This window comes from Anopheles merus, chromosome 2L, assembly GCF_017562075.2.
Source record: "Anopheles merus strain MAF chromosome 2L, AmerM5.1, whole genome shotgun sequence".
NCBI classification, from domain to species: domain Eukaryota; kingdom Metazoa; phylum Arthropoda; class Insecta; order Diptera; family Culicidae; genus Anopheles; species Anopheles merus.
The window spans coordinates 37,784,516-37,812,322 of NC_054083.1; the positions used below are offsets into that span (position 1 = coordinate 37,784,516).

The following is a 27,807-nucleotide window of genomic DNA, read 5'->3' on the forward strand; positions in this document are numbered from 1 at the left end:
AGCTCAACTGGTTGGGGTATCCCACCAACAGAGAGCGCCACCAGCTTTTTTGCTATTTTTAGAATGAATGAGTCGTTTGCCGTCTGCTAAACGAAGTCTTTCTATATTCCGTTTAGGTAGAGAACTTGAGTCGTTTAGAAGCCGTTTAGTGGTCGTTTAGTGGATTTGTGGCACTTGGGGTGGAGCCCCAAGAAAAAGAACTTGTCACCACTGAGAAAAAAATGTGCATCTTAGTCCTTCTTTGGCTTAGAATTCCCAGTACAATGTTCACATCGACACTTCAGAAAGACCTTCATTTGTGTAACCGCTGAACCAAATCTAATCCATATCCCAGATAAAGGATGCATATTCTCGTGAGATGGAACTTTGATTTTGCGCATTAGTACCCAACCCCCCCCCCCTCCCGCTTAACACTTCTTTCGCTTTTACTTTTTTTAACTCAGTTAAGTTTCGAGTTTTAACCTACCGAAAACTACCGATAAAATTTTGATGCGCCTACCGAAAACTGCCAAAATAATCTGGCCACACTGCTTCGATCAACCGGCCTGTCTCTGACCCCGGTTAGGCGAGACTAGACCAAAATTATCTCTCGTGGCAAGAGGACGTGTACCGCACGCTCCGATAGAAAATCTCATTCTGCCACCGAGCCGGATCATTCCGGAGTGCAAACAAGAAGCAGAAACACCAACCGGACGCGAAAGTTAAAGCATCCGCAGGAGTATCATCACACGCCGTGAAGATAACAGAAGTTCGCCATTATTGTGAAACACACACAACGCCGCCTATCAATTGTGTAATGCACGATCCAAGTGTGCGGCGAGCGACATAGATCGGCCTGATTTTTCGCAAAGTGATTCTGCGTGTGCATGTGTGTGTCTGTGCGTGTTTACATCTCTGTATGTAAGTTGGGTAAAAATAACCTTTACAAGTGTCGAGGATCTGTGCAAGATTCCGGTGTTGTGTGCTAGTCAGTAGCAAGGTGAAAGTGGAAAAGAATTTCCCCATCTTTCCGGCTGCCCGCATCGTCGCACCCCGCGGTGTGTGCAAGACCGTTTTGTGATAGCTCGCGTGTGTAGTTGTGTGTTGTTTACATTGTGACGCGTTGCCACGGAAGAAAGTGCCGACGCGGTATCGCGTGGCCGCAGCGTAACAATATCGTACGATACCGTTGACACACGTCTGCCACATAATCACTTTCCTCTCGCAAGCGCGCCCGCCGCCGCCACCGCCACACACGTGGGCAAAAAAGAGAGCCACAGTGTGAAAGCGAACAAGGAAAAGGCACCGATCCGAGTAGCCGCCATCGTAAAGCAACAGTAGCGCTAGCAGGGTTAGGCGGGGTAGAGAAACCGAGGGTAGGTGAGGCGCTCCACGTTCGAATGCCTTCGAGTCAAGGGTACAGCAAAGTTGCGTCGGAACCTCCGATCGATCCCGTGGACAGCAGCGCTGCGGACAGTAGCAGTATGCCTGCCGGTGGTGGGAACGTTGGTGCGGCAACCGCCATCATGGGCAAAGCACCGGCCAGCGGTGGCATTCAGTCCAATCCGGCGGGGAAAATCCCGGCCACCAACTCACAGCAGCGCCTGATGCCGACGGACTCCGACTCGGTAACGTCCTCGATGGACGAGGGCGAGCTGCGCGTCGCGCGGGGGAACCCGCACGACGAGGACACGGACACAGTCACGACGACGACGACCAGCTCGATCGGGGCGAACGCCTGGTTCACGGTAGGCGTCCTGTGCTTCGTCAACCTCATCAACTATATGGACCGGTTCACGATTGCGGGTAAGTGCGCTCCCTTCCTGCAAGTGCAGTGTCGTACGTTTCGTTCCTATTTGCATGTCTCATCAATGCTGGCCTACCTACTCCCCACCCCGTTGTATGTTTATGGCGGTGCTGCTGCGCCTTTTCGGTGACTCACCGCCGTACCGGAAAGATGCGCCACAGCAGCAACAGGTTGCCATGAAGAAGAAAGAGGACAAATTGGAGTGGGGGAGAGGCGTGCACGTTATACGCATTACAATGGTGTGGCCACGTTGCGGAATGCAACCCCGAGGCGTATTTTAATTTACTCACGGTAGAACGTTCGGGGGCTGTCGGGTTTTCGGCTGGAAAGGCTTTTTACTTCGTAGCCGCGGGGCCACTGCCTTGATGTACTGCGCTGGTGTGGGAATGGTTGCGTGCATAAATGAATGCCAAATTTGTGAATATATTCCATGTACAGCTGGTTAAAAACCACGAAATTTCACACTAAAACAAGAGGAAGGTTAACATATAAAGTAGCTCTATACGGTTAATTAATGTTATATGACCTTAAGACACGTTTTGTGATGGTTTTCTAAAAACATTCATCGAGTACAGCCGCCCTCCAAAGAAACAATTGGTTGGAAATACTCATTCCTCTCAAAATCTTATCTTCAACTCCGTGCTATCGGCTGTATTGTCTTTTGAAACCGTACATCTCACGTACACGTAGTTGTTCCTTCACACCAAATCGATTATCAAACATTGCAAGCAAAGCGATAAGACAGCTTCGACAGTCACGCTAAATTTACAACACTCTCCCAACGTTCTGTCTCTTGAATGATCACATTCCCCCTTGCTTCAGTTTTATCTCTTCGCCGGTACACAGATACAGTTTGCGTTATGTACAGCCTTTAAATTATACCCTCCCAGAAGCCTTTTTAAAACCTTCTCTAAAGCTATATCTCAACGTAATGCCGGGACGTCCCATCGTTAATTCTATCGCTGCATCGCACCGAGCACACAGATGGGCGCTCCGTTGCACACACGCTAACACGTGGTTCTGCGTGGTTCAGTGAGCTCTTCACTCTTTCCCTTTTGTTATAAATGCAAAAGAAAAGCCACATGTAATGAATTTGAAGGTTTCCCATCCCCCCGATTTCGTGTGTAATTTATTATGCTTCCTTGCCCCCGCGTGTTGATCCTCTCTGCGTGTCATAAGTCTTTTTTTTTTGCTGTTCTGTAGGGAGATGGTTTTTGCTTCTTCTCCCGCTGCCGCCAAAATCCCTTCCCACTGTCAGATTAAAAATCTTTCACTGTAAAGGGCCCCGTGTGGTTCGGCTCCTTGCAGCAGGAAATACGGAACAAAATGAAACACATCCCAGTAGAGGGTAAAAAGAGGAAATCGTGCTAAACAAATAATGCGCCCGATTATGGTGTTATAATAAATGCATTTATCTACCCTCGCTGCTGGACAGCCGCCGGAGCGGACCGTTTTGTTGAGATCAAAATTCGTTATCGAACGATTTGTATTTGCAGGGGTTGTGTATCTTTCCATCAGGGAACTACTCCCCCTTCGCACACTACCGTGTACCGGGCTGTCGCTCGGGTTATCGTTCCAAATCATAAACCAAATTTTGCGCCGTTCATGTACGGTGTGTGTGTTTTTTTGTTGTTTTTTTTTTTTTGGTTTTGGCCAATGTTTTGTACCAAATGTAATAAATTGATGCACCCTCAGAGCGGGATGAGACAAATATGCTCCTGCACGCACGGGCTGTAACGAATTGCAGCGGTAATGACTTGCCGCATGATGACGGTACTTTTGTTTGTTTACGCTTCCCTCCGTTCAGCCCTATTCGAAGGTGCCGTTTATCTTGTGGTATCAAACATTATTAAATGTTGCAGCACACTCATTGGTGGGCGCAGCTGGTAGATCGGTCGATGGATGTGAAGATCCCATTTGTCAGTCATAATTTGACCCGTAGTGCGTCCCAACGAGAGGGGACAGGTCGTCCCGTTTGATTGTGGCTGATTGAGCATTACGCTTGCTGTTAACGCCGTCTCTCCTCAAGCGCACTTTTGTGGTGAAACTCGGGATAAGATCGACACTGTGAAAAGGGGAAGATTGCTGGGCGCTGTTAAGATTTCCCCGTAGTGTTCTTCGTACTGTGGCTGAATAGTTTTGTTCGTTTGGTTGGTTGGTTGAGGAATTTACGCACTACAGACACTTGGAAGCTTTCAATAATCATTGGGTGTCATTTCTTGACTTACGGTAACCTTGGGTTGATCTTCAACTGTGAAAACTCTAGAGCAAGAAAGAACAACATTGTTTATTTAAAACCTTTAAAGTGAATATTTTTTATGATTTGGTATCAATCTATTTTAGTTACAATTGTTGTATTGTTTTTAATATTCGTATAAAAAGATTACAGAAAAATTCAACTGTGGAAAATGCTCTTCTGTTTCTGTTATACATTTTTTTTCAAATTGTGCATCCAATCTTTTCTTATAGGATTGTTTGTTCACGGCTTCTCGTTCGCGGCATGTTTGCCCGGTTAGCACTTCAACTGGTTCTAATTGGATTCACTTTCCCTTCTGAAGTGATGCACCCTTGAGCTTGTTTTACTTTCTCCAGTGAAAAGAGAGCCTCAGCCAGCCCAGCCGCAAACTAATTAGTACAGCTTGAAGGAGAAATGTTTCAAAGGGCCAAACTGATACTGTACCTTTTCAACAGATAGAACCGTCAAGCACTTGTGGAACTAGAACAGTAGCTCTTATTCAGCTAGCTAGTTTATAGTGAGCAGAGTTTAATAAAAGAGTAAAAATAATGTCAACATTTTCTTTCATTTCCAAAAGTGGTGGAACCGACGACCTCTTGCTTCCTTTTCCGTTGTACCTCCCAATCGTCGTGACTCATCTGCGCAAAAAGATTACGCGTACAAAGCGCGTGAGAATTGTGGCCGGGAATTTTGCGACCGTGTGTGGGAGGGAGTTTGTGTGTGTGCTGGCGTGTGCACTCAGATGACGCGATTGCATGTCCAATTAAAAAAGTTGTCCCGACTGTTCTCCGCCCTCTTCACACGGGCGGTGCTCCATTCATAGTGTGTCTCGCTGCCATTCAGGGACCACAAACTCTTCCTCTGAGCTTTCTGCTTTCTGCAAACCTCGTTGGGCACCAGCTTTGCTTGCCGTAACTCCAACGATAAGTCCGGATGAAAGATGAAGTCACTTTGAATTGCTTATGCCTTGAGGTGGCCTTGAGCTTTCTTAGAGAGGACCCACACACACACACACACGACGGTTGCACCGGAAGCTATCCCAAGTGTAGTTTCCCACGAGTTTTCACTCGCGTGCATACACCATTAGTGTAATTATTTTCCACCAAATCACATACCTGCGATGCACGACGGTACATGCGGTACATGGGTGTGTTGTTCCAGTTTTGTTTTGTTGTTGTCAAGTGTAGCAGATCCAAATGGGAGAAAGGTAAAACAATGCTTTCTTTTCGGACAGCAAGCAAATTCCCAAAAAAAAGGAACCATGAACCAAGTACGAATATTAATCAGATGGACAAACTGTTGAAAAGTAAAAGCAGTTTCACTTAACTTGCCGGTTGAGCGATTGCATTTGGGACCTATTTCTTCCTCCTTTTCTCTCTATCCCTCTCTCTCAGTCAGTCACCGAGTTGAGAAGGTGAAAAGATGATGCTATTCATTATTCGGCATGATTTTCGGTTGTTTTATTTTGGAAAATCATTACTTTGTGTTTTTGGACGGTTTTTTCTTCTCACTTTTTGAATGATTTACTCTTGAGGGTTGTATTTTCAGTTCCTTCTTACACCGGCGTACTGTAACAAATTATAAAGCACTGGTCCTGGTTGATCGTCACTTTCCTGTTTTCGAGCTATACCACAACCCACTGGCCAGACGCAGCAAATGAGATGCAACTCCAACTTTCGGATCGATAATGTCCCCAACGGGTTCGTTCACTCGCCAGAAGCCTCCTTCTCATCCTTCCGAGTGAGATGCGGTTATTAACAAATGCTGAAAAATGCATAAACTTTCCACCATCGTCCCATGCCGGGAGTATGACGTCTTTTGGAGCATGTTTCAATGTCACTCCCTGTCCGTGCGGCAGTGGTGAAAAATCGTTCGCTTTGCCTCGGCTCGGCACGTTTTGCTCGAAAGAAATGTGTATGTGCAAAATAAAAATATAAGCGCCTCCTTACAGACTTACACCACCACCATCGTCAACGCTTGGGCCAACGCTTTCGGCAGCGACCTTGTCCGGAATAACGGCTAAACGGGTCGGTTTCATTCGTGGCAGTTGTTTTCACCCCGTTTGGTGCGTTTGTGTCTGCTTGAAGCTGCCGAACGGCCGCGACACCACGTCCCGTACCTTGCCGATACTTGCGGCGATGAGTTAGGAATAGTAAATTCGCTACTTTATTTCGGCATTTCTTTCTCATTTTGCGAATGCCCCACCGGGACGAAGATGACGGTATTGAACCGCAAAAAACAAAAGTTTAAATGTGTGTTTGCATTCATGCTTTAAAGCTATGTGCAATAGGAGGCCATTAAGCTGGAAAGCATACATAATCGTGCAAAAAAAGCAGACGATCAAGCGGGGAATTCCACTGCAGTGAATTAAATATGCCATCGTTACGCTGCTTTTGGGAAGGCAGGCTCCACGTAGTCTGGAGAAGTTCGTAGAACGTTCGATGGTGCGCCGGAGGAATGTAGCCTTAACACAACCGAAAGCACACTTTTATGGCCAACAGTGCAAGGTGTTTCCTTCGCCGTTCCACGTTGCACGATGCGTAGCGATAGATGGGTGTGCTTAAGAGCCATTAAGTTGTATAGGGGAAGCCGGAGCAAAAGCGTCATGCTGTGAAATTAATTTATTTGAAAATTAATTAGTTAACAGTACAGGTTTTAATTGTTTAATGCTTATTGACTGATCGTTTTGGATTTTACATATATTTTTTTATTGTAATTATTTTATGCCGTTTTTGGCTGCCTGTATTAGGGGTGTTTGCTTTACCCCATCTTCCTTTTTACATTATAACCGCCTTGAGAAGCCCATTGACCACCCTCAAGACAGACATTTTGCTGGGACGTTCGTGTTTTTTTTTTTTGCACTAAACTGCAACGAAACACACATACACACGATAGAGTTTGTTAATTTCGTTCCTTTGTTGATTATTCGTCTTCCATCTACCGATTGGTTTCGCAAATGAAAAGAAGCAGCGAGAGAGCACAACACTTGAACGCTTGCCAACCGGTGGCCCGCTGCTCTTCAAAAAGCATCGCATCGCGAGTTATGTAGGCAAGGTAAATATTAGACGCGCTTTGTGAGGGGCCAACCATGGCTCGAATGGTTATGGAGAAGAATGTTCACGAACAACGCACACATCGGATGGGAAATATGTCAATAAAAAGCCCGACCTACCAACCGATCGACCGATCGTTCGATTTGAGGACATTCGAGAAAAAGGGGCATTTGTGTTTACCTTAAACGATCTCGGTGCCAGCGTTTGATCGTGTTTGAAGGTTGCACGGACATTTCTCCCAAAAAATGGGTAAAGAAACGATCGTAAAAGACACGTTTTATTAAATAAAATATAGCCCATTATCGGAAAAGGAAGATTAAATCAAATTACCACTTCAAGCGATCGCTTCGCTCGTTTACTGTAACCACAATTTGATTATCCCTTCTATTAGGGGAACATCTTCATAAACTTTCTCTCGTAAAAAAAAAAACATAAATTTGATCCTTCCGGGCAAACGATGTAACTGAACCGCCGGTGTGGGCAGTATTGTTTTCCACTCCCCTTTTCGCCCTAAAGCAGCAGCAAACACACCTACACGGGGGTAATAATTTATCCACCAACATCAGATAGACTCCGTTGCTTCGGGTGTTGTTATCATGTTTAAAATCCGTCAGCCCAATATATCCCATACATTATGCTGCCTTAAGCTGAACGGTGGTCGGGGCTGTCTTCTTTCTGCTGGTAGCGTGTGTGGGACAGGCTAGAACGGTATAAATGCATTTCAGAGCTCCTCTACGGAGTGTGGGCGGCGTGATGCATTTCGTGCGATGCACCCGGAGGGGCAGAGGGCACAAAAGAACGAATACATAAATTATCTCTAGTTTAAATTAAATTCTTTTCCACCTTTAACACACACCCTATCCAGCCGCCGTGTGGGTGCCGTTCTGCGGCTAATGCATTTCACCACTACCCCACAACACACTCCCGGCACTGTGTTCCGGTGGGCGGCTTTCCTTCCAATCGTCGATCACTTTAAAGCCGGTTTTTTGTGTGGGTAATCTTCAGTTTTCGGGCCCGATATGGAATCCATCACGATATAATGCAGGCCCAGACAGGGCTGGTACGGGTTGTTTCACCTTTGGGGGCCCTATCTCATTACATCATGTCGTGGCGCATGTCTCGTGTCTATCACTCACAGTTGAGACTTGGGCCTGGTGGTATGTTGTGGAGTTTTGATTTTTGTTCCTCTCTTCGGAGATTGTAATTTGGTTTTGGAGCATAATCCCGCTGTGATATGTGGCAAGCAGATCGCTCAGAAAGCATTAGCGTTCCCGCTGATGATTTGTTTGGCCTGATTCTTCATCTAAAGTGTGTGTGTGTGTTTTTTTTTTCGAGTTGGACAACAATACATAAACATGGCAGAAATGTTTATTTGGCTATAGTTATTCAAAGTCAGCCTTCTTTTACAAACTATTCTTGGCTCAAATCGTACGCTGAGTTGTGTCGAAATAAATCAATACAAACTAAATGATCTCCCTTCGAGCACAGACTTATGTTTATAGACCTCACGGCGTGTCTTATAAACAATCGTAAATTAGCTTTGACAAATCCACAATTCATGCTGGGCAAAGCAAAACCACAGCCGTAGAAAGCGAGAAACCCCCCTTCCCTGCAAACGGTGCAAGCGAATGGAAAAGATTCGGTGCATCGTTGGCATATTTGTACAATAAGCAAATCGATCCTCTCGCTGTGAGAAAAAGAGGCCGTCCACAATAAATTCCTGCATTAACATTCCACCGTTGATGCAATGGGGAGGGATGTAAAATGATCATACGCACTACGGCTGGTTGGTATGTTTGACTAGTGTCACATTAGTGGCATTCCGAATAGGAAAAGAACAGTTACGACGACGACGTCACGATGGTATATCGTATTACGTGCGTGGCCAGCGGCAGGAAAGCACGCCCAGTCCCGGGCCAATTCTACTTGCATTTGCTACCGGTCAGGCCGGAAAAGACGACGATCGCACGATCGTGTATATATTTGTAACGAACCGCCGCCTGGTCGGTCCATTGCGACTGAACCGATGCGACGGCAAATGGGCTTGCCGCTGTCGAACGAATCGGCATTGCATTTACAATTCAATCGATTGGTGTAATCGTGTTCAATTACGCGCGGCCCGATGCAATCTGTAGGCTGAGCCGTTTGCTACATCGTGGCAGGATAATGTTCCATTCGATCCGTTTGTCTGACCGGTTGGCGTGTATTTTTGTGTTAATTGTGTGGTGAAATACTACTTATAAAATGTATAACATGCAAACAATATCGCTTGTTTACAGTTTCGTAGATTTGTATTTTTAAATCAGTCTTTCATCCAAAACATCGGAAACAAAATATCCGTACCAGTTGATATTACAATCGAGTCACATGATGTCACAAACCGTTCCTTCCATTGTCATATGGCTGTGTTGTGATATCATCTGCTACGTTTGCCTTGTTTGCTTGGCTGTTGATTTTAGAATGCAATCCGCTGCGCTGGTGATAAGTTTTATTATTTTACACTGCATAAATGCTTCTTTGCTTACTGCACGCATATCTCGTACCTTACGGTCAATATTGCACCATCGCTGATTTGGCTCGGGCGTACAAAGCCCCCCTTTTGGCCTTAGTTTTGCTACAGAAATGGCAAAAGCATTCGACTTGCATCACTCGATCGAGATGATTGGCAAGCAATCAAACGTTTGATAAGCGACGTGATAGAGCGAACTCCCTTGCCAATGTGACCACTCTCGCCCCCCCTATCACACACGCAATCATCGCAAAGTCCATATCTGGTGCGACAAACACCGCAGCAGCAACAACCACGCGTGTCGCAACCTGTGTGTACCGCCCCATCCGTCGTCGTTTGACGCGTTGGCGCATTCTGTTACGCAGCAGCGCCAGTGAGATACGGTGGGCAACAATTAGCGATAATTATATCATCCCTGGCGCAACTCGGCCACATAGAGTCGTTTAATAATGGAAACTAAAAGTACCGAGTGTAAAATACGAGAGATGGAGAGAGAGAGAGAGATGGCAACACAGAAAACACACAAACGGTGCTTTATAGATGAAAATAGACGCGGTGACGATTTGCGGATCTGATCGCGCGGATGCAGATGCGATTTATTTTTACAAAACGCTTCCATTACGACGCGATCAGCATGCAAATGTGTGTGGTTTGTGATAATCTTACGGGGTTTTTTCGTCGATTTGTTTGCACTATTTGTCTGTCAACAATAACCCGACGAACACAAACGAAAACGGGGTTACAATATGGAATGGGGACTTCTGTTTTAGGGTGTGGCTCATGACCATCTCTCCCCCCACTGCCTTCCAGATAACGCTAGGCGGCAATGAAGGAGACGCAGCGGTGAAGTACCCTGCAAAACGGCGGGCGAGGGAGGCCATATACTGGTCCGCAATCAAACATCGTACGATGCATGACGCAGACACATTTGCACGAAACCAATCGGAAGTCACCGCCCGACGACGAGGTTTGCCACGAATGGCGACATGGCGCTGGTGGGCTACTCCCACCCACCCACTGCCGGCTGCAATGAGCAACAGGCCATTAATGAAGGCTGTTGTTTTCTCCAGCATGTTCGGTGGTGTGTGTTGCTTTTCCTTTTTGCTTTAGTGCTTCCTGTTCCACTTCACATCTCTTTTCGTGACTTCCCGTTCCCGCCGTCCACTGTTTTTGGCTTTCCCGCGGGACGCTTGCTGGAACGGTGCCCTTGATGAATAGAGGGGCGCCGAGGTGGTTGTGTTTTTACGGTACAGAATGGTTTGGAAGTGGAAGAAGTTACCCGCACTTAGATGGATTCGAAAAGTGCGTGTTGGTTTTGCGTATCATTAAAATGTCCAATTTCCATCTGTTGCGTTGCCGCAGTTCAGTAATTGGTCACGTGTTTGGTTGTATTATTTTTGGACTATTGTGAACATGATGTTGGACCGAAGTTCAATTTCTAATTAAATTTACACTCAAAATCGTTTTTCGAACATTTCTAATGTATCTATAAAAACCATAATGCTCTTGCAACTTCCAGAAGAGTTGCATTTCTATTCCATTGAGTCCCGTCCCATCATAATCAAACCAACAAAAACAACACGAACCTCACGTGTTCCGTGTGTTTTGCCTATGACGATAGTCACGCCTGCGTGTACCGGCGCGTGTTGTGTGTTTGTGTCTGTTGTCGACGAATCGTACGATGTTTACGAAAAACATTGAATCACGCGATGGTGCTCCAACAAGGCCAGGGTACGATTTTAGTTGATGAGTAATGCAGTCTTCCAACGTACGGCCAACCACCCAGAATGATCATCATCCATTCATGAAATCTGAAGAAGCAACACTCTAACGCGATGCCCCGTTTGCTCCAGGATGTGAACCTTGTTGCGTTTGTTTTTAAATCTAATGAGCTCTTTCTTATCATTGTTTGGTTGATAATGCACCGTCCAAGAGGGGGACAAAACAAAAAAGAAGAAGGTTACTGTGCGAAACTAAACCCACTGTAATCGCTACCAGAATGAAGCAAGCAGGTTTCTACAACAACGCACTATGCAATATTTTGCAACTCTGCACGCACTTTCGATGGGGCAAACAGAGTAAAATGGTTCTTTAAATTGAGCCGGACTAACTTGCGCACTTCTCTGTTTCCAACGTTCCCAAACGAACAGAGAGCCGGCAACTATTTTTAAACGCTTTTGCAAACGCGCTCGTAACGGGCGTGTGTGGTTGTGAGCAAATGTGCAATAGCAAAAAAATAAAAATGCTGCTGAATTCCTTGCATATTCTTGCTTGCTTGCCTTTTTGCACATCGGCAAATCCCTTTTTCCGTTCCGCTACATTACCGCGAGAGAAAAGTGCATTCTCTGGCACGGCAGCATTGCGCTCAGAACGTGCAGAATGTAAAATGAAAACACCGCTAACATGTAGCCATCACATTTGAGCAGGGTTACAGGAGTTGCCAGTATTAGATTTGTAGTATTAATTCCACTGAAGATGGGTTTAGTTCATCACTATAAGAGTGTTGATTTGTTGGACTAATTCTGGCAAGATGATTTTCAGTAATTCTTTACTGTAACTAAACAAAAATAAAGTCTTAAAACCTTTTATTTTTTATTCAGACTGCAACCATTTTTATCATTTTTTAATTTTATTAATTTAAATCAATCTTTTCAGACTTAAAGGGTTTTCCATGTCACTTTCAAATGTGCACATAATTATTCATCGCATCGAAGATGTTTTTCAACTGCTGTCGAATAGTTTATTTACTCTAACACCTGATTTTCAACATATAACAAATAACTGATTTGATTTGATTTGTGTTGAAAATCATGCTGAAGAAATTAAAAATTATTATGACGGAAATGAAATATTAGATTGATGTGGATTAACATCTTGCACGCGGCGATAAATATATTAACATTCGAAAGTGACTTGGAAAACCCAAACAAAGAACTTACACCATTTGTTACTGCTAGCTTGATGTCTTTTAAAAGTTGTCAAATGTTCAAATGTAATTGCATCACAATATTTTTTCAGTTATTCCACATGATTTTCAACCCGTCAAAAGCTGGACTGAGCTCGACAGTTCTTTGTGTTGAGTTGAAAATCATGTGTAAAAACTGGAAATATATTTTGATGCAAATACAACTGTTGTAAAATCAAATGTGACAACTGTTGAAAAACATATTGCTGGCTGTGAATAATGATGTGCTCGTTGAAAAGTGAATTGGAAACCCCCTTAACGCTATCTATGTGCAAAGTTTACTAAGCTGTGCATATCTGATCTGCAAACTAGTGTAATTTGTGTTAGTTTAGTAGATGTTAACAGCATTATTCAACACCTTTGGGATGTTTTTCAACAACTTTCATGTGTGTGACAGCTGTGCTGTTGAAAAATGTGTCGCATTGAGGTGTTAACATTCAAAGCCTACGTTACTGACAATGGGAGAAATTTGAATTGACAGTTGTACAACAGAAAAAATGCTGGCATTTTAAAACACACAGTATCTAGCAAAACCCTGCACACAGGGCCTTCTCTTGCACCGGATGCTTGTAGGTGCTAAAGAAATGAAAAGCTTCTTCTCAACCCCAATACTACCCTCAAAGAGAAGCCCTACACATTATGTGTGTATTCGTGTGGGGTAACGTGGTGTTTTTGCACGCACCCTCTCGTAAGTCTCTCTCTCTCTCTCTCCCTTCGTAGGCACACGATAAGAGAGCCACGCCACAGCCAAACGCCGAGCAAAGACGCGCACACATTCCGCGTGGATCCATTTTTTGCTGTTTGGATGGTGCCATTGGGGGGTATGAAACACAACCGAGGGAGCGTTGCAAGGGAAGCGAGCAGACATCCACAAACACAACAAAAAGAGAGAGAGAAAAACGGCAGGCAACCCCTTCCGCTATACACGCCAAGACCAAGAGTGTGTGCAGCAAAACTCTCCCGATAGATAGGGTGGCGCGATCCGAAATCGACCAATCGGCGTACGATCAGAGCGGCGTTGGCAACTTTTTCGGCCCCATACCGGATGACGTCACTCTGGGGCGTGGGACAGGGAAGGCGGGGAAAGAGGCCTTCACATCCCCAAACGGCCTTCCCAGCGGCCGGCAGGGGTTGTCTTCTTCGTGTGCGCGCGCGCTCGTTCATCGTTTTTTTTTGCGCTTAATCGTTGCTATTATTATCGTTGGTCGGTGCGTTTAAACCTACCGGACTGTCGTTATTTTGCTCGCGTTCGGTGTTTAAAATTGGGCAGCTTGTTTGGTACTTAATTTCTTGGTCAATTGTTAGGTTTTTTGCCGCTTTGCTTTTACCCATTCACACGTTTTGTCAGGCAGTTGTTGTTGTTTTTTTTCGACCGCTCGGTTCTTCGTTGGTGGTTTATGCGTCCAACGGTGGGAACGACGTGTCGACGTGAACGACTTTGTACCGACATCCATCCAGATGTACCCTGCCGTGGCTAGACGACGGTGTGTGTGTGTTTGTGGCGCTAAGGGGGATGATTGCCGTGGTATTGGTAATGGCGCCATCCACCCCCCCCCCCCCCCTCGACAGTCAGGGGCAGCGAGTTGGTTGCTTTGGGTGCGTGCGTGTCATCCCATCAGAAAACACGTTTCACGTGCTGATGACGCGTCGCGTCCCATCACCTACACATCACCCTACCAGCGATGATGGACATTCAGCGCTCCCCCTTCAGGTAAGGGGTAACAAAACGACTGACCTGATAAGAGGAACAGTACACGACCGACGTTTACCGCTCGTACTGGTTTGAGTCAGTTTGAGACGGAGTTTTGTTGAGTCTTTTTTTAAATCCCTTAGCGGCGATTAGTATTGCACCAGATTAAAGGCTCACAAGATTAGGTGGGAATGTTTGTTGTTTGGTATTCCAAAGCTGGTTTTGCTGCTGGAATAGTCAAACGATGTTTTATCGTGTAATATTCTAAATTGCATGTAGTTTGATAAGATCTTTTTATTTTATACTGGCAACTTCTTTTTCTTACATTTGGTGTGATATGATAACCTACGTATAGCCTTACCTGGCTACTTTAATAAATGAATACGTATTTTTGTGAGGACGGTTTCTTTGAGTATCGAACTACTTTCCGCCGTTGTAGAAGTCGTTGCATCTTTTCAATGAACCACAGAGCCGTCCCGGTGCACTTACAGTTGAATGGTGTACTGGTTCAGAGTATTTACTCAATTTAAAAATTTGCTCAAAATTCTGAACGACATGTTCTGAACATTTGTTCAAGATCATTTGTGGTCATTATCTACATTCAATTATTGTGTTATTGCTTTGACCGAATCTTCACTCTTTTGCAAATTTTGCTTTATGAAATAAGGAAAAGTTGATAGAAATCCATTTTCTTGAAGTCCGCCAAGGACCAACCTTTACAAAAGATGTTTGTATTTAGCTAAACTGATTTTCAATTTATAATTTAATTTATTTTCATAATTTTTCACGGTATTTTAAACCGATTTTAAACGATAAATTTTATTTCTGTCATTAAGCACGTTGACGTAACGAACACGCTGGTCCCTGCCAGCGATGGGTTTGTCTTGGGCCATTCCTTTAAATACCAATTGGTATTTAATAGTGCGTCATCAGCATAGGAAAATCATGAAGCAATTTCACACTCATTCGATAAACTATTCACCGGACTTTTTGTTTTTGCTGCTTTCCTCACAATGAATAATTGTGAAAACTAACCAAATTCCGTGGAAATCATTCACGCGTCACCTGCGCGCACCGGTCCGCCACTGCTTTGTTACGAATGCGCACACGCATTGGCACACATTGGGCGGTCAAGATGTATTAGCTAGCGCGAAGCCAAGCGAGATGAGAAGTTATGTCAAATTTATGCCCCCTCCTTGCCGCTGATGTGGGTCAGTCCGTCGCCCCGTGTGATGATGGTGTACCCTCATCCCCCCTCCCGTGACGCGTGTGCATTTGGCATTTAATTTCGGCTCCCTTTTGGGTTGTTGTTGCACGCGCGAGCTAATAATAAAATGATCTATCTGACGCCGTCGTCTGGGTCGGACCTTTCCCTGCACGCGCGGTGGACTTTCTCGCACCAATTTCGCACGATGCAACCACGCGTTTGGTAAGGAGGTGGATTATGTAAGTATATAAACACGGTAACATTTGTTGCAAAAGTTACTTGATGATCCGAGTGCCGTCCATATGAAGATCCCGCAGTCACACAACCAAGCAAATTCCTTTCACTTGTAGCAATTTACTAGCTTGCAGTATTCCTCTTCTAAGCAGTGCAACAATAATTAACCGTTGTCAGAGATAGTTGACTTGTGCGGGTCTTGCAATGCGCTTAAATTACCACCTTCTCAAGGTAAGATAAGATTGTTGGCCTCAGTGACACCTCTGCTATGGCTCACACACACCTGCTCTCGAAACTGACCTTTTGCGGTCGGCCGGTGTCTTAACAGGCCGGCCGAGAGTTGATTACGAAAGCAAACAACTTGCTTAGCCGGTACTTTGGAACCCGAGTCATGGTCGGGGTGTGTCCACCATGTGGTTTCTAACACATCTGGACGCGGCCTCCGGGCACTCGACAAGATTCCTGGTTGGTGAAGATGTTCTCTGGATCTCTCTGCTACCATCAGAAAGAGAGAGAGAGAGAGAGAGAGAGAGAGAGAGAGAGAGAGAGAGAGAGAGAGAGAGAGAGAGAGAGAGAGAGAGAGAGAGAGAGAGAGAGCAAAGCAAAGAGCATAAAACAGCTTTATGAACACACCAGCTGTAAAACATCCAAACAGTGTCGAGAGAAGAGCTATCTAGTGATCTCATAGCCTCAAAAGGTTTCCGTTTTGGGCCCGTGACAAGTGCGATTGATATGGTTGGGTTTTCCCCTCCCCACACTCAGTTTCATTTGGAATTCCCTTACAAAGCGTAACAAGAGCGCAGAGAATGAAGGTTTTTGTTGGCCTCTGTTTTAAATATGGATATCATGGAAGGGCTTTATCGTCGTCACGAGATCTTACTTAAAAAGATGTACGAGCAGCAGGCCCAGTGCGGATGTAGGAACTGGTCCACGTTTGTATTCGATCAATCATCGCGCGCCTAACGCTCATCGCTGTGTTTTCCCCGGATCCTTACACTTCCAGGGTGATGGATTCCAGCCGCAATTAACGCCTCCGATTTGATGCATTTTTCGCTCCGCACCGATGCAGTCCCCCGCATATTAAGTGTGTGTGTGTGTGTGTTGTGGCGTTTTATTTTTATACCTTTTGTTCGTCCGCCGACCCTTCTTCCAAAACTTCCTTCTCACCTCAGTGCAAACGGAAGTTAGACATCTCGTCGATCAATCTTGAGGGAAACGGAGTCATAACGAGCTGAAAGCATATCGCTTCGCTGGTGGGCGTCTTAAAGAAAGAAGAACACACGATTTTTATTATTTTTTTATGGTTTCCCTAGTTCCAAGTTCCCCATTAATGAACTCTTCGCATCATATCAACCGGACCCCTTCGTCGAAATAATGTCAATACATCGACAGCTCCGGCTTCCCGGTTCAGGCCACATGGAGGTAAAAGGGTAAATGTTTTGCTTTCAACCCTGTGGCGGCTTGTGGCCGCCCCTGTCGGTCGGCAGGGCGCGCGGCGCGCAGAAGTTCATCCATATATTCCCTCATTTTGTTTAGATTGGGTCGAGTGCATCTTTCATTGTGAGGGAACGCAGCTTAGCTGGAACCTTCAGCACAACAACAGTTCAACCTGTGTTTACTTGAGGAGGCTTGGGGTAAAAACAGAACCGTAAACCCGTCACGCTTCACCCAAATAAAGTCAAATTAACCGTATCGAAGTGTTGTCTGCCTCATGTTACAACGATTGAGGGTGTTTTTTTTTTTTGCTTGCTTCTCTCTTCATCCCGATCGTGGATGCACTTTGCAGCATAAACCACGGAACGGTTAAAAAAAAAAGAAGCGAAACATAAAGAAAAGGGGAACGCACGTTCTCGCTGTAGTTTTAAGCGAGCTCTGCTCTTTTGGTTTTGTAAAAAGAAACGCATTTTTATATCTGCCGACTGTTGTTGTGGCATACTCCTTGGTTGGGCCCGTGACGTGCTTGCGATCACGCGATCGGTACTGTACTTCGAAAGCATTACTTTTACATCTTTGCCTTTCTTTTCAATCTATACTTCTTGCTGAAAAAGACTGAAGGAAGAATCGCCATTAGAGGAAGAGTAAACCCAAGGTCTCCCCGTATATATCGTACGATCGAGCAGGATTGGCGTTGCCTGCACAGACGCTTTGTTTATCTTGCATCCGAATTGGAATTAATTAAACCAATGACTCAAACTTGGCAGCAGGCTGGCATTGAACCAAAACGCGACTGCGCTTCTAACTAACGCCCCGTAAATAGGATCAGTTCACACTGCGAAAACTTACAAACATCTGCAATCGACCCGACTGACTGACTGGTGCAAACTGTGTTTTCAAAATCAGTCGCACGATCCACGTACACGGCAAACCGTTCTGACCGTGAGAAGGGTCAACCTTTGATCAATTGATAGTTTGCTATCCTTGCTGTACTACTGTCCAATTCCTCCTGGGGCATTAATATATTGGCAAATTTGATCATCAATGTGATCGCCACGGGGTAGATTGACTTCTGTTCTAACCTTCACCGCCACCGGCTACCAATCCAATTTGCCAATTACCGCACAAATGGACGCTCCGCGCGAGACATTCCTGCCATGTGTGGGCCCTTTTGGACGCAACAAGTTGACCGGCCGGCGGGCCGGCGGACTCTTCCCACGATGAGGTGAATTGTTGGATCAATTAAATTTAAGAACAATTGAGGTTATGTATGCCGTCCATTGGGAGGGAGAGCGTGGGACGGGCACGCACGACGATGTCACCTCGTCCTGGACTTGTTGATACTGCTGATTTGCGCCTTGACAGTTGGCTCCTTCCATTAGCACGTCGGTGTGACCGTTTACGACCATTTACGTGCTTTATTTACCGCGTGATCAGTTGCGATCACATTCGTCGACATAATTCGATCAAGTGATTGATTTTCTTGTTGGCTGAGAATTGATTGTTTGTTCTCAATATACTTTCAATTTAAATTTTTTAATCACTGAATTATGATTGTTCACCAAAATAGCGCTAAAACACTGACTCTTCAAGAATTCTGAGTAATCACTTTGAAGTACTAAAAGCCTAAAATAATCGCTCTTCCCTTCGGCATATTTCAAAAACCGTTCTCTAAATCCTTTCGCTCGTAAAAAGAATTAAAAAGGGAAATTCTACCAACCATCCATCGAGCATTCAGCATTCTTTATGACGTTCGGTGCTGTGTTTGTGTGCTCTTCGCCACCCAAACCTGCGGATGATGCAACCGCGTGTCGTTGCCGGCCATCGCCTTGGTGTGCTGTTGACCACCACTCTTTTGGCCGCGCTTGGCTGCGGATAGAACGGAAATAAAAATACACCCTATTTTTAACAGGCGGGACTGTTTTTCGCTCTCCTTGTCACGTCGCATCACGGCGATCTGCTTTTCCTTCAACAAAGTGTCACTAATCAGTGCTCCCCCCCCGGTCAATGCGTTTTTCTTGGTTGGCTGTTGTATTTGCTTTTTGGCGTGGTCCTTCAAAGGTTCAAAGTCGTCAATACCGGGCGCCTTCCTTTACAACGGTATCACGTGAACCTGACGGACCGATCATCCGATCTGGCGCTATTCGTCGATCATCCGGGTGCACAGTGTCTCTCATTACGACAGCGGAAGGGGGGCATGCATGCATTCCCCAATCTTAAGCAACGATTTATCTGTTAAAACAGTCTGTCATCCCAGTTGAAAAGGGCATTTTTAACCGTAATGCAGCTTCGTAAATAATTGGCCGGGTGAAATTTGACCCCCGGAGCGGCAATGCATACACGGAACTCGACTGAACTTGCAGCGGCTGCAGCGTAAACGGAGGGGTAAACGAAGGTTAAACGATGCATTTTAATTGCATTTTGCACGGGGTGAAAAAGCAAATAGAACACTTCAAACGGAATTAATTAACATGCTATCACGAAAGGCATTTTTTTCTGTCGATAAAAGGATGCGACATGGGTCAGCTCGTAGCATATTTAATACCTAATTAACCCTTAAGGTTGATCGATAGCAGAGCAAATGAGTTGCATTTTTAATGATGATGGGTTTATTTATTTATTTTTTAATAGTATGTTAATCGATGAAATCAAAATCTCATTCCCGAATACATCTCTCTCCTCAACTGCAATATTAAAATTGAAAAAAAAAATCCTTGCACAGCGCAACGATCATCCCGTAAGCAATCAATTGCTTTATCCCCCAAGCAGTGTAATAATTGAGAGCATTTGAAAGGTGTTGGACACTACATCAAAACAGAAAATACGTTCTTACCCATCCAAGATTTGCGTCAACGGAAGCGCAAAGAGGCAACACACCTCGGTGACGATTCGTTCCAACTTACCTTTACGCTTTTTTCTGCCACTCGTGCAACCGATCATGCGATCTCTATTTTTGTGACGTCTTCGCGCACGTCTCATGACGACCAGCTCGATTGTTACGGTATCCCCCGCACAATGGGGATTAAATAAACCACAGCTCCATTAACGTCTCCGTGTGGTTCAATTAGATATGGAGCTTCTTCTTTTCCTTTCTCGCAAAAACCCTCTAATAATGATGATGCTATCCCCCCGCGTGCCATTAACTCCATTTGCTAACGTGTTCCTTTTTCTCCCTCCCTTTCCAGGTGTACTGACAGAGATACAGGATCACTTTAAGATCGGCGATGACGAGGGTGGCCTCCTGCAGACCGCGTTCGTGCTGTCCTACATGGTCTTCGCACCGCTGTTCGGCTATCTGGGCGATCGGTACTCGCGCAAATGGATCATGGTGCTGGGCGTATCGCTCTGGAGCACGACCACCCTGCTCGGCTCGTACATGGACCATTTCGGGTGGTTCATCACGTTCCGGGCGCTGGTCGGCATTGGCGAGGCGTCCTACAGCACGATAGCGCCCACGATCATCTCCGACCTGTTCGTCGGCGAGATGCGATCGAGGATGCTGGCCCTGTTCTACTTCGCCATCCCGGTCGGATCGGGCTTAGGGTAGGTTGAGATGGCAGCACTCCATGGGAGCGGAAAACAAGAGGATATTAATATGACATTCTTCCATTGTAGGTACATCGTCGGTGCCAAGATGGCCAGTATTATGAACTCGTGGGTATGGTCGCTGCGCGTGACGCCGGTGCTGGGCGCGATCGCGGTGGTGCTGATCGTGATGCTGCGGGACCCGCAGCGCGGCCAGAGCGAGGGCACACACCACATGCAGACCACCTCGTACAAGGAGGACGTGAAGGCGATCATGCGCAACCGTTCGTTCATGCTGTCGACCGCCGGCTTTACCTGCGTGGCGTTCGTGACCGGTGCGCTGGCCTGGTGGGGTCCGAAGTTCATCCATCTGGGGCTGATCTCGCAACCGGGCAACGAGCATGTTACACTGAACGAGTAAGTAGCCCGGAAGTTTCTTTGCCGGGATGCTCCGGAGCGTTCCCCGGGACGATTTTCTTTGTTTCTTTTTAGGAGGGCGGATGAGTAATCCCGTGCCAGCGCCGTTTATTTTGTTCAAAGTCTTACAACATTCCCATACTTTCCTACTCCCATTAAGCGTTTCGTACAAGTTCGGAACCGTCGCAATGGTGGCTGGGCTGATCGGGGTACCGCTTGGCACACTGCTATCGAGCCGATTGCGGCCGCACTATAGGAATGCGGATCCACTGATTTGTGCGGCCGGCTTGATCACCAGCTCGCCGTTGATTTATCTGGGCCTGGTGGTGGTTAAGTACAGCGGCGGCTGGTGCTTTACGCTGGTGTTCTTTGCCGAGGTGGCACTCAATCTGTCCTGGCCGATAGTGGCCGACATGCTGCTGGTAAGCAACGGCAAACAGCGATGGAAGCGTGGAAAGAGCAAGCTTCAAGAGGCGTACACGATAACGAAGGATGCGCAGACAGACCTAGCGGCAGTTTATTGTGGCATATTGGAACAATTTTTTGCCGAATCACATTTTAGCATTCCTTTTTTATAATAATTATTTTTCTACAGATTCCTTCGTCGCTCAAAATTAATCAAATTTTCCCTTTTTTTCTTTTTGTTTTCTTTTCGGAACCCTTTCTCTTCTATTCCTTTATGTGATGGTTTTATCCTGCGCGCCCGTGTTCTGAATTTGTCGTACAATTTCATTCCGATCTTGCCTGCCCGTGACAATCTATGCTCCCTCCTCTGCACATATTATCGCAATACTACGTTAAATCATTCACACACACGCAAACCAAAAGGGTGTCGTTCATATTCGGCGCGATTACAATGACGACCGGCATCATCGGTGTGCCACTCGGGTCGTACCTGTCCCAGCGACTGAACGCGAAAAACGTAAAGGCCGACCCGTACATCTGTGCGACCGGTTTGCTTCTAAGTGCGCCCCTGCTGGTCGGTGCCATGTTCTCGGTGCGGGCGAACATTTACGCGACGTATGCGCTAATCTTTTTCGGCGAACTTGCCCTCAATCTCAATTGGGCGATCGTAGCGGACATTCTGCTGGTAAGAGACAATCACCAATTTCCCAGTACACTGTTGTGTGTGTTTTTTTTTATTCTCGCTCTCTCACTCTTTGGACCCAAAAGCTGTGTGCTGTGCTCTACCACATCTCTGTAACTACTAGTCCTCTTCTGCTTCACTAGTCGGCTAATACTTTAACACATGTTCTTGTGCCTCACTGTACTACTGCAAAGTCTCTCTACTTGTCAATATCTTAAGAACACTGTAATCGTTCGTCGCTTTAACTACTACTGCTGTTGCTTTTGTGTCCTTTTGGGTAATTGGTTAGATTATAAATACACACGCAAGTACGAGAGCAAACGAGCACACACGCACGCACGCACGCACACTTTCGCTTCCCTTTTTCCTAGTAAATAATCCTACTTCTACTAAGGTATATTAATCCTAAATATGGTGAAGGTTTATGGTGAACTGTTGGTAACATTCAAGCAGGAATGGAATGTGATATATTTTATGTTTTGTAAATAGATTAAGACCTTGTCCTGCTATATTTGACTTTGCCTTTTGCAATGCACAAACAAGCGTTTTGTGAATTTTTACAACAAAAGTTGATCATTTATTAGTTGCTATCGGGATCTTGTCAACTTCCTTCCAACCGATTCCATTCAATCCAGAGTGTTTTCATAAATACCTTTAAATCTCCCTGGATTACTTCTAGTCCTTTTGACAATTATTTTGAAAAATTTTCTCTTGCCTTTTGGTCTATTTAAACATACAGGATTTTCCAGGTGTTCTCATAGTTGTGGTACACTTTATTGACTCTTTCTTATGGGAAATGATCTTAATGTAATGGGAATTGGACGCTATAGCACATTTGTTGTCAAATCCAATAGGAATGTCCAAGAAGTCTGTCCAAAAAGGGTGCCATGGAGTCCAATTTCCATCATATGTAGTTCATTTCCCATAAGAAAGAGTTAAGGATGTGTCCCACAACTATGAGAATCCCTGGAAACCCCTGTAAAGGAGATACAAATATGTTTTTCTCATATCACAATACCTTTCTGAATATAGTCCTTTTATTCCTTAAAATAACTTATACATGCCCTGGTGAAGGTAGTTTCTCATAAGGAATAGTGTTTGTGTGTATGTATGTGTGCGTGTGTTCCAATTAAAATGTAGATGTTTTCTCTGTGTGCTTTTACGTAAACTAATCGTCATTGTAAGCTTTAAAAAACAACAAACAATTCATGCTTAATTACTTTATAAAATTTCACGAGAAAGAGAGCTTCGCAACTATCGACTTCTAAACGCGGCAGAGATTTTTCAAAGAAAAATACTTGTTTGATAAGCTTTTGGCCGGTTTTTTTTTATTTCTGTCCTCCCTGTTGCTGAGCACAGGAAGAAGGTGGTAAATATCGTCTGTCCTTGCTACGATCGCCCAACGTATCGGCTCAACGTACATGTTTGTAGTACCATCACACACATTCCTCAGTAGCATCGGTGCATAGATTGTCACGAAGCAAGGAAGATGGATTGGCTACGGTTACGAAAAACAAAAAAAAAGACGTTTTTGTTACAATTTCACAACACAACCTCTTCCGCGTGAGGATAGAACAATATCGATCACACAATAAGGAATAGTTTGTGGAAACAATGTTTTTTGTTTTGCTTTTTGTTGTTGTTGCTCGGTCAATGACAGTCAGCTGTTTGCGCGCGTTTAAAAATATCAATCGAAAGCGAAACCTGTTCCGCGTGCTGTCTGCGCCGTGCCAGCGCGTGCACGCATTCCATCTCCCAACTGCGCACAGCGCCATCTTGCGAGCAGTAGTGCAAACATGTATTTTTTTGCGAGTGTTGCCACAAACCGTCTGTCGCGTTATCGTGAAGCTCTCTTTTGGTCGCTCTTTCTCTTAATCCACTGCTTAATTCGCTTTTAATCACCCCTACACGAAAAGTTCATACTTATCATCTTGTATTTTTTCTTCGCAGTACGTCGTTGTGCCTACGAGACGATCGACCGCAGAGGCCTTCCAGATTCTTATCTCGCACGCATTCGGTGATGCTGGCAGCCCGTACTTCGTGGGTGTGGTAAGTACTTGCCCCTCTTGCCCGCAACCGCTCTAGTCCGGAGAGTTTTAATCATTGCCCTTTTTCTCCACTTTTTCGCAGATTTCGGAATCGATTAAGCGAGTGCTTCGCATCGTGCACGATGCCGCCGCAACCGATGCGTACCACCCGAGCGTCGAATCGTCATCCTCCCACTCGATTGCCGTCCTGTCGCAGCTGGCCGAAAACTCGACCGTGGCCATGCTGCAGGCCGCCAGCCCGCCGGCAGAGGATTCGCCGCTGGTGCAGTTCCGTGCGCTGCAGTACGCGCTGTTTTCCACCTGCTTCGTGGAGATCCTCGGCGGGGTGTTCTTCCTCGTGACCGCGTTCTACATCGATCGGGATCGGGCACGCGTCGAAGCGGTGGTGCTAGGTAGGACAAAACATTGCTTCATCTGATTGTTGCTCCCACTTCCATCTCCACCGTACTCGTTTCCGCTTACGCGATAGTACGCGCTTTGTTGCCGTTTGCATCGCTTGACTTTTATGACTCGCCAATTTACTACACCGTTTGATGCTCTTTTTTCGATCTTTTCTCCACCACAAAACCAAACGTTCGCGCTCCATTCAACCATCAATCTCATCGGGAATGTGTGTGTGCGTGTGTGTGCGTGCGTGTTTCATTTTGCCATTTACGCGGTGGGGGGGTTGCTGGACCTTCCGCTTCTTCACACATCTTGCGCAGGCTGTCAGCTAGAGCTAAGCGAGAGTTCCGGCTCGGACGGTAACGGTACGGACGATGGGCAGCGGTCACCGGTCGGTGGTCCCGCCGGCAGTACCGGCGGCAGTAGTAGCGCTGCCTTCTCGGCCGCCTCGACCATCGCCGCCTCCTAACGGCGCCGGCAGACGTGCGAGGTTATCTAATTGGTGGTGTCCTTCGGTTCGTAACGCTCCCTCCCTCTCTCTCTCTCTCTCTGTGCGTGGCGTGCGTTACCACGTTGTGTGTGTTACCACTATCGTTACGAATTGAAGGACGCGCGGCGGTGCTTGCTGGAAGGTGGAATTAAAGTTGTTACAATTGTTGATTGTAATTCTAAGAGACCTCAGTCCAGCAGCAGCCGCCGCAGCAGCAGCGTCGATTGGATAAGTTCGCTTTCGCACGGCGCTACTTTTGGTTTTTTAGGTCAGTTTTGTCTGAGTGTTCGTGTGCCGTTTGGTGTGATTTTTTCATGTCTTCTTTACTATTGTCCTGTTTCTTGATTGGAGTTTATTTTGTAGTTCTTTAACTAGCTACAAACATGCACGTGTAGTGTTTTTTATCTCATGATCGTGTTTGTTATTGTCTTTAGTTTTATGTTGTATCACAATTACTTTGTCCGTTTTTCGTTCATTTTTAGAAAATCAATTTGTTGTAGACTGTATTTTCGTTCATTTTTGTTTGTGTGCTTTTATCAGCCCCGTTTGAATGCTTTAGCCTCTGGTTTATTTAACTTTCTGTGTCTTTTTATGTATGAAAGTCAAATTGTGTTTTCACTAATCTGTTTCCGTTTTCATACAATTTCGATAGGTAATCAATCAAATAATGCTTCGGCGCACCAGCTAGGTGGATCCGTATCGGACATGGAAGACGCGTTACCACCGCCAAGCACAAGGCAATAGAAAAAAGAGGAACGACGCGTGCATACATAGAGTAATCACAGTAATATCAGAACGAACGCAAAGGCTTTCATCCCGCGTTGCGAAGGTTGGTCGACAAGGATTGCATTTCGCTACGCTCTTGCTTCAAGAGCCGCAGCAGCAGCAGGAGAAGGATCATTGATCGAAGATGCCTCGGTTCCTAGCGGACTCTCTATTGGAGCGTTCGTTGCACGACAGCCGACAAAGTGTACGGTAGGGTAGTGTTTAACTATACCAAGGACTTGCGAAGCAAAGCAAGCAATGGCAAACACACACAAACAGAACTGAACTCCAAACGTGCACATCCGCAGCACGTGGTTAATTGTCAATACCATATATATATATTTATAAGCAGTGAAAGAGAGTACACGATAAGAAGATAGCGTGAGTGTGTATGCGTGTGTGAGAGCTAACAGTGCCGCAAGCAGTTCGCTCATTCTCACGGAGACGTACACGGAGGCGTTTGCATCATCACATTTGTGGCGAGAGATCAGGTTAGATTTAAGGACACTTCCCTCATCCTAGTTAGCACCCATCCCTCCTGCAGTTAGCTATACTACTGGAGCGATCCCCGATATCGTTACTTCGTGCTGTGCTTTAACGACGATTACTAAACCGCTCCGCGGCAGGAGGAGGAATGATGCAAGACGCCGTTCTAAATTGTAATACGTGTAAATAGCTCCACTCCACCCCAGCAACACCTCCATCGTCTATCATTCACTCCTCCGGCTGGTGTTCTCCACACTGTGTTAGGGTTATCCGGTAAGTAGACGCGTTTAGAATAATGAAATTCAAGCCCCATTCATCATCGAATCACGCATCGAACGATCGAACCGCGTTTAGCAACTAAGTAGTGCGTGATAGTAGAACACAAGCGCATGGGGAATGGAAAATGGGAGGGAAAAGAAAACAGTATGATACAAACAATTTAGGACATAGTGAAACACGCAATAGTGACGCGAGCAGGAAAGAAGCGAACACATCATCTTTTGGTGTACACGTGCAATCGAACGGTTTTGTGGGTGTGTGCGGGATCATAGAGAGAGAGATAGAGGGCGAAGAAACCCGAAAGCAATAGTCTGTGAGAATGTATTTTCCGGAAGAGGGGCCATTTATATTGCCTATAGTGCGTTTTCTAACACGCTGTTGTGTTTTGTAAATGTATAAAAATGCATCCATTTTCGGCTGTTTTTTTGGGTAAACTATTCACAAAAGGCACAAAAGGCGAAACAAATAAATACAAGTTTATGAATGAATTGGACTGACAAAATAAAAATGATTAGCGATTAGCGAACAATTGTTGAAAAAAAAAACAACAAAGGAACAGTGGTTTTGGATTGCTTCTGGCCCTTTCTTTTGTTTGTTTTTAATCACAAACGATTGTCCGTTACAGGGCATGCGGCAATCTATATTTGCTCTTTGATTTTGATCAAAATTTTGCAATCAGTGTGTACTGTTCAGCAAACTCACTCAGCTACCAAACAAAAAAAAAAAGCCGAACGCCTGAACACACTACTGAACCTAGCAGAGCAAAGGGTGACGGGAAGTGAGTCCATCATCCCATTTCATCGCGCTGTTGCTGTTTTGCCTTACGAAAATGGTGTGTGATTGTGTTGTTAAATTGTGGTTGAGGGGTGCAATGGGTGCAAAAGACTTCTGGTAGGGATGCGTTAGTTTGGGTAAGAGTATAGAGAGAGGTGATGATAGTAGTTTGCAAAAACCCATTTATTTATTATTAGATTGTCTGTTTTTCTTTACATTTGGAAGGAAGAAAGGGCGGAGGAGAGGACTAAAAGGTCTAGGGGTTAACGAAAGGAGAAACCAAGCGACGGTTCGGACGGTGCAAAGGAATTGATAGCGAATGGAATAAATCGAAAACGTATATAATTTACATCTGTGATGTTGCTTTTACGAAAGAACTGTAAAATAGTTGAATTTATGTTGAAACAGTATTGATATCACAAATCACAAAATATGAAG

General features: G+C 45.4%; 1 protein-coding gene across 3 annotated transcripts; it reads left to right on the forward strand.

Moving 5' to 3' along the window:
* Positions 1-555: 555 nt before the first annotated feature.
* On the forward strand, positions 556-27,718 carry LOC121592143 (protein spinster). 3 transcript variants are annotated; one of them, XM_041913496.1, is made up of 8 exons: positions 556-1,785; positions 20,300-20,657; positions 20,730-21,056; positions 21,217-21,478; positions 24,094-24,192; positions 24,274-24,583; positions 24,896-25,333; positions 25,718-25,808. In XM_041913496.1, exons 1-7 carry the CDS (start codon positions 1,380-1,382, stop codon positions 25,042-25,044), a joined length of 1,911 nt encoding a protein of 636 aa, XP_041769430.1. In that variant the 5' UTR covers positions 556-1,379; the 3' UTR covers positions 25,045-25,333; positions 25,718-25,808. The 3 variants fall into 3 exon arrangements, with proteins under 3 accessions (XP_041769430.1, XP_041769429.1, XP_041769431.1); XM_041913495.1 differs by lacking the exon at positions 21,217-21,478 and adding an exon at positions 21,885-22,146; XM_041913497.1 differs by lacking the exons at positions 21,217-21,478; positions 24,896-25,333 and adding an exon at positions 21,885-22,146 and having other exon boundaries at positions 557-1,785; positions 25,718-27,718.
* Positions 27,719-27,807: the final 89 nt, after the last annotated feature.

Bases quoted from the DNA above. Each gene is read 5' to 3' on its own strand.
- LOC121592143 (XM_041913496.1), top strand. From the start codon at position 1,380: ATGCCTTCGAGTCAAGGGTACAGCAAAGTTGCGTCGGAACCTCCGATC. The intron at 1,786-20,299 runs GTAAGTGCGCTC...CTCCCTTTCCAG, and splicing joins GGACCGGTTCACGATTGCGG to GTGTACTGACAGAGATACAG. The intron at 20,658-20,729 runs GTAGGTTGAGAT...CTTCCATTGTAG, and splicing joins CCGGTCGGATCGGGCTTAGG to GTACATCGTCGGTGCCAAGA.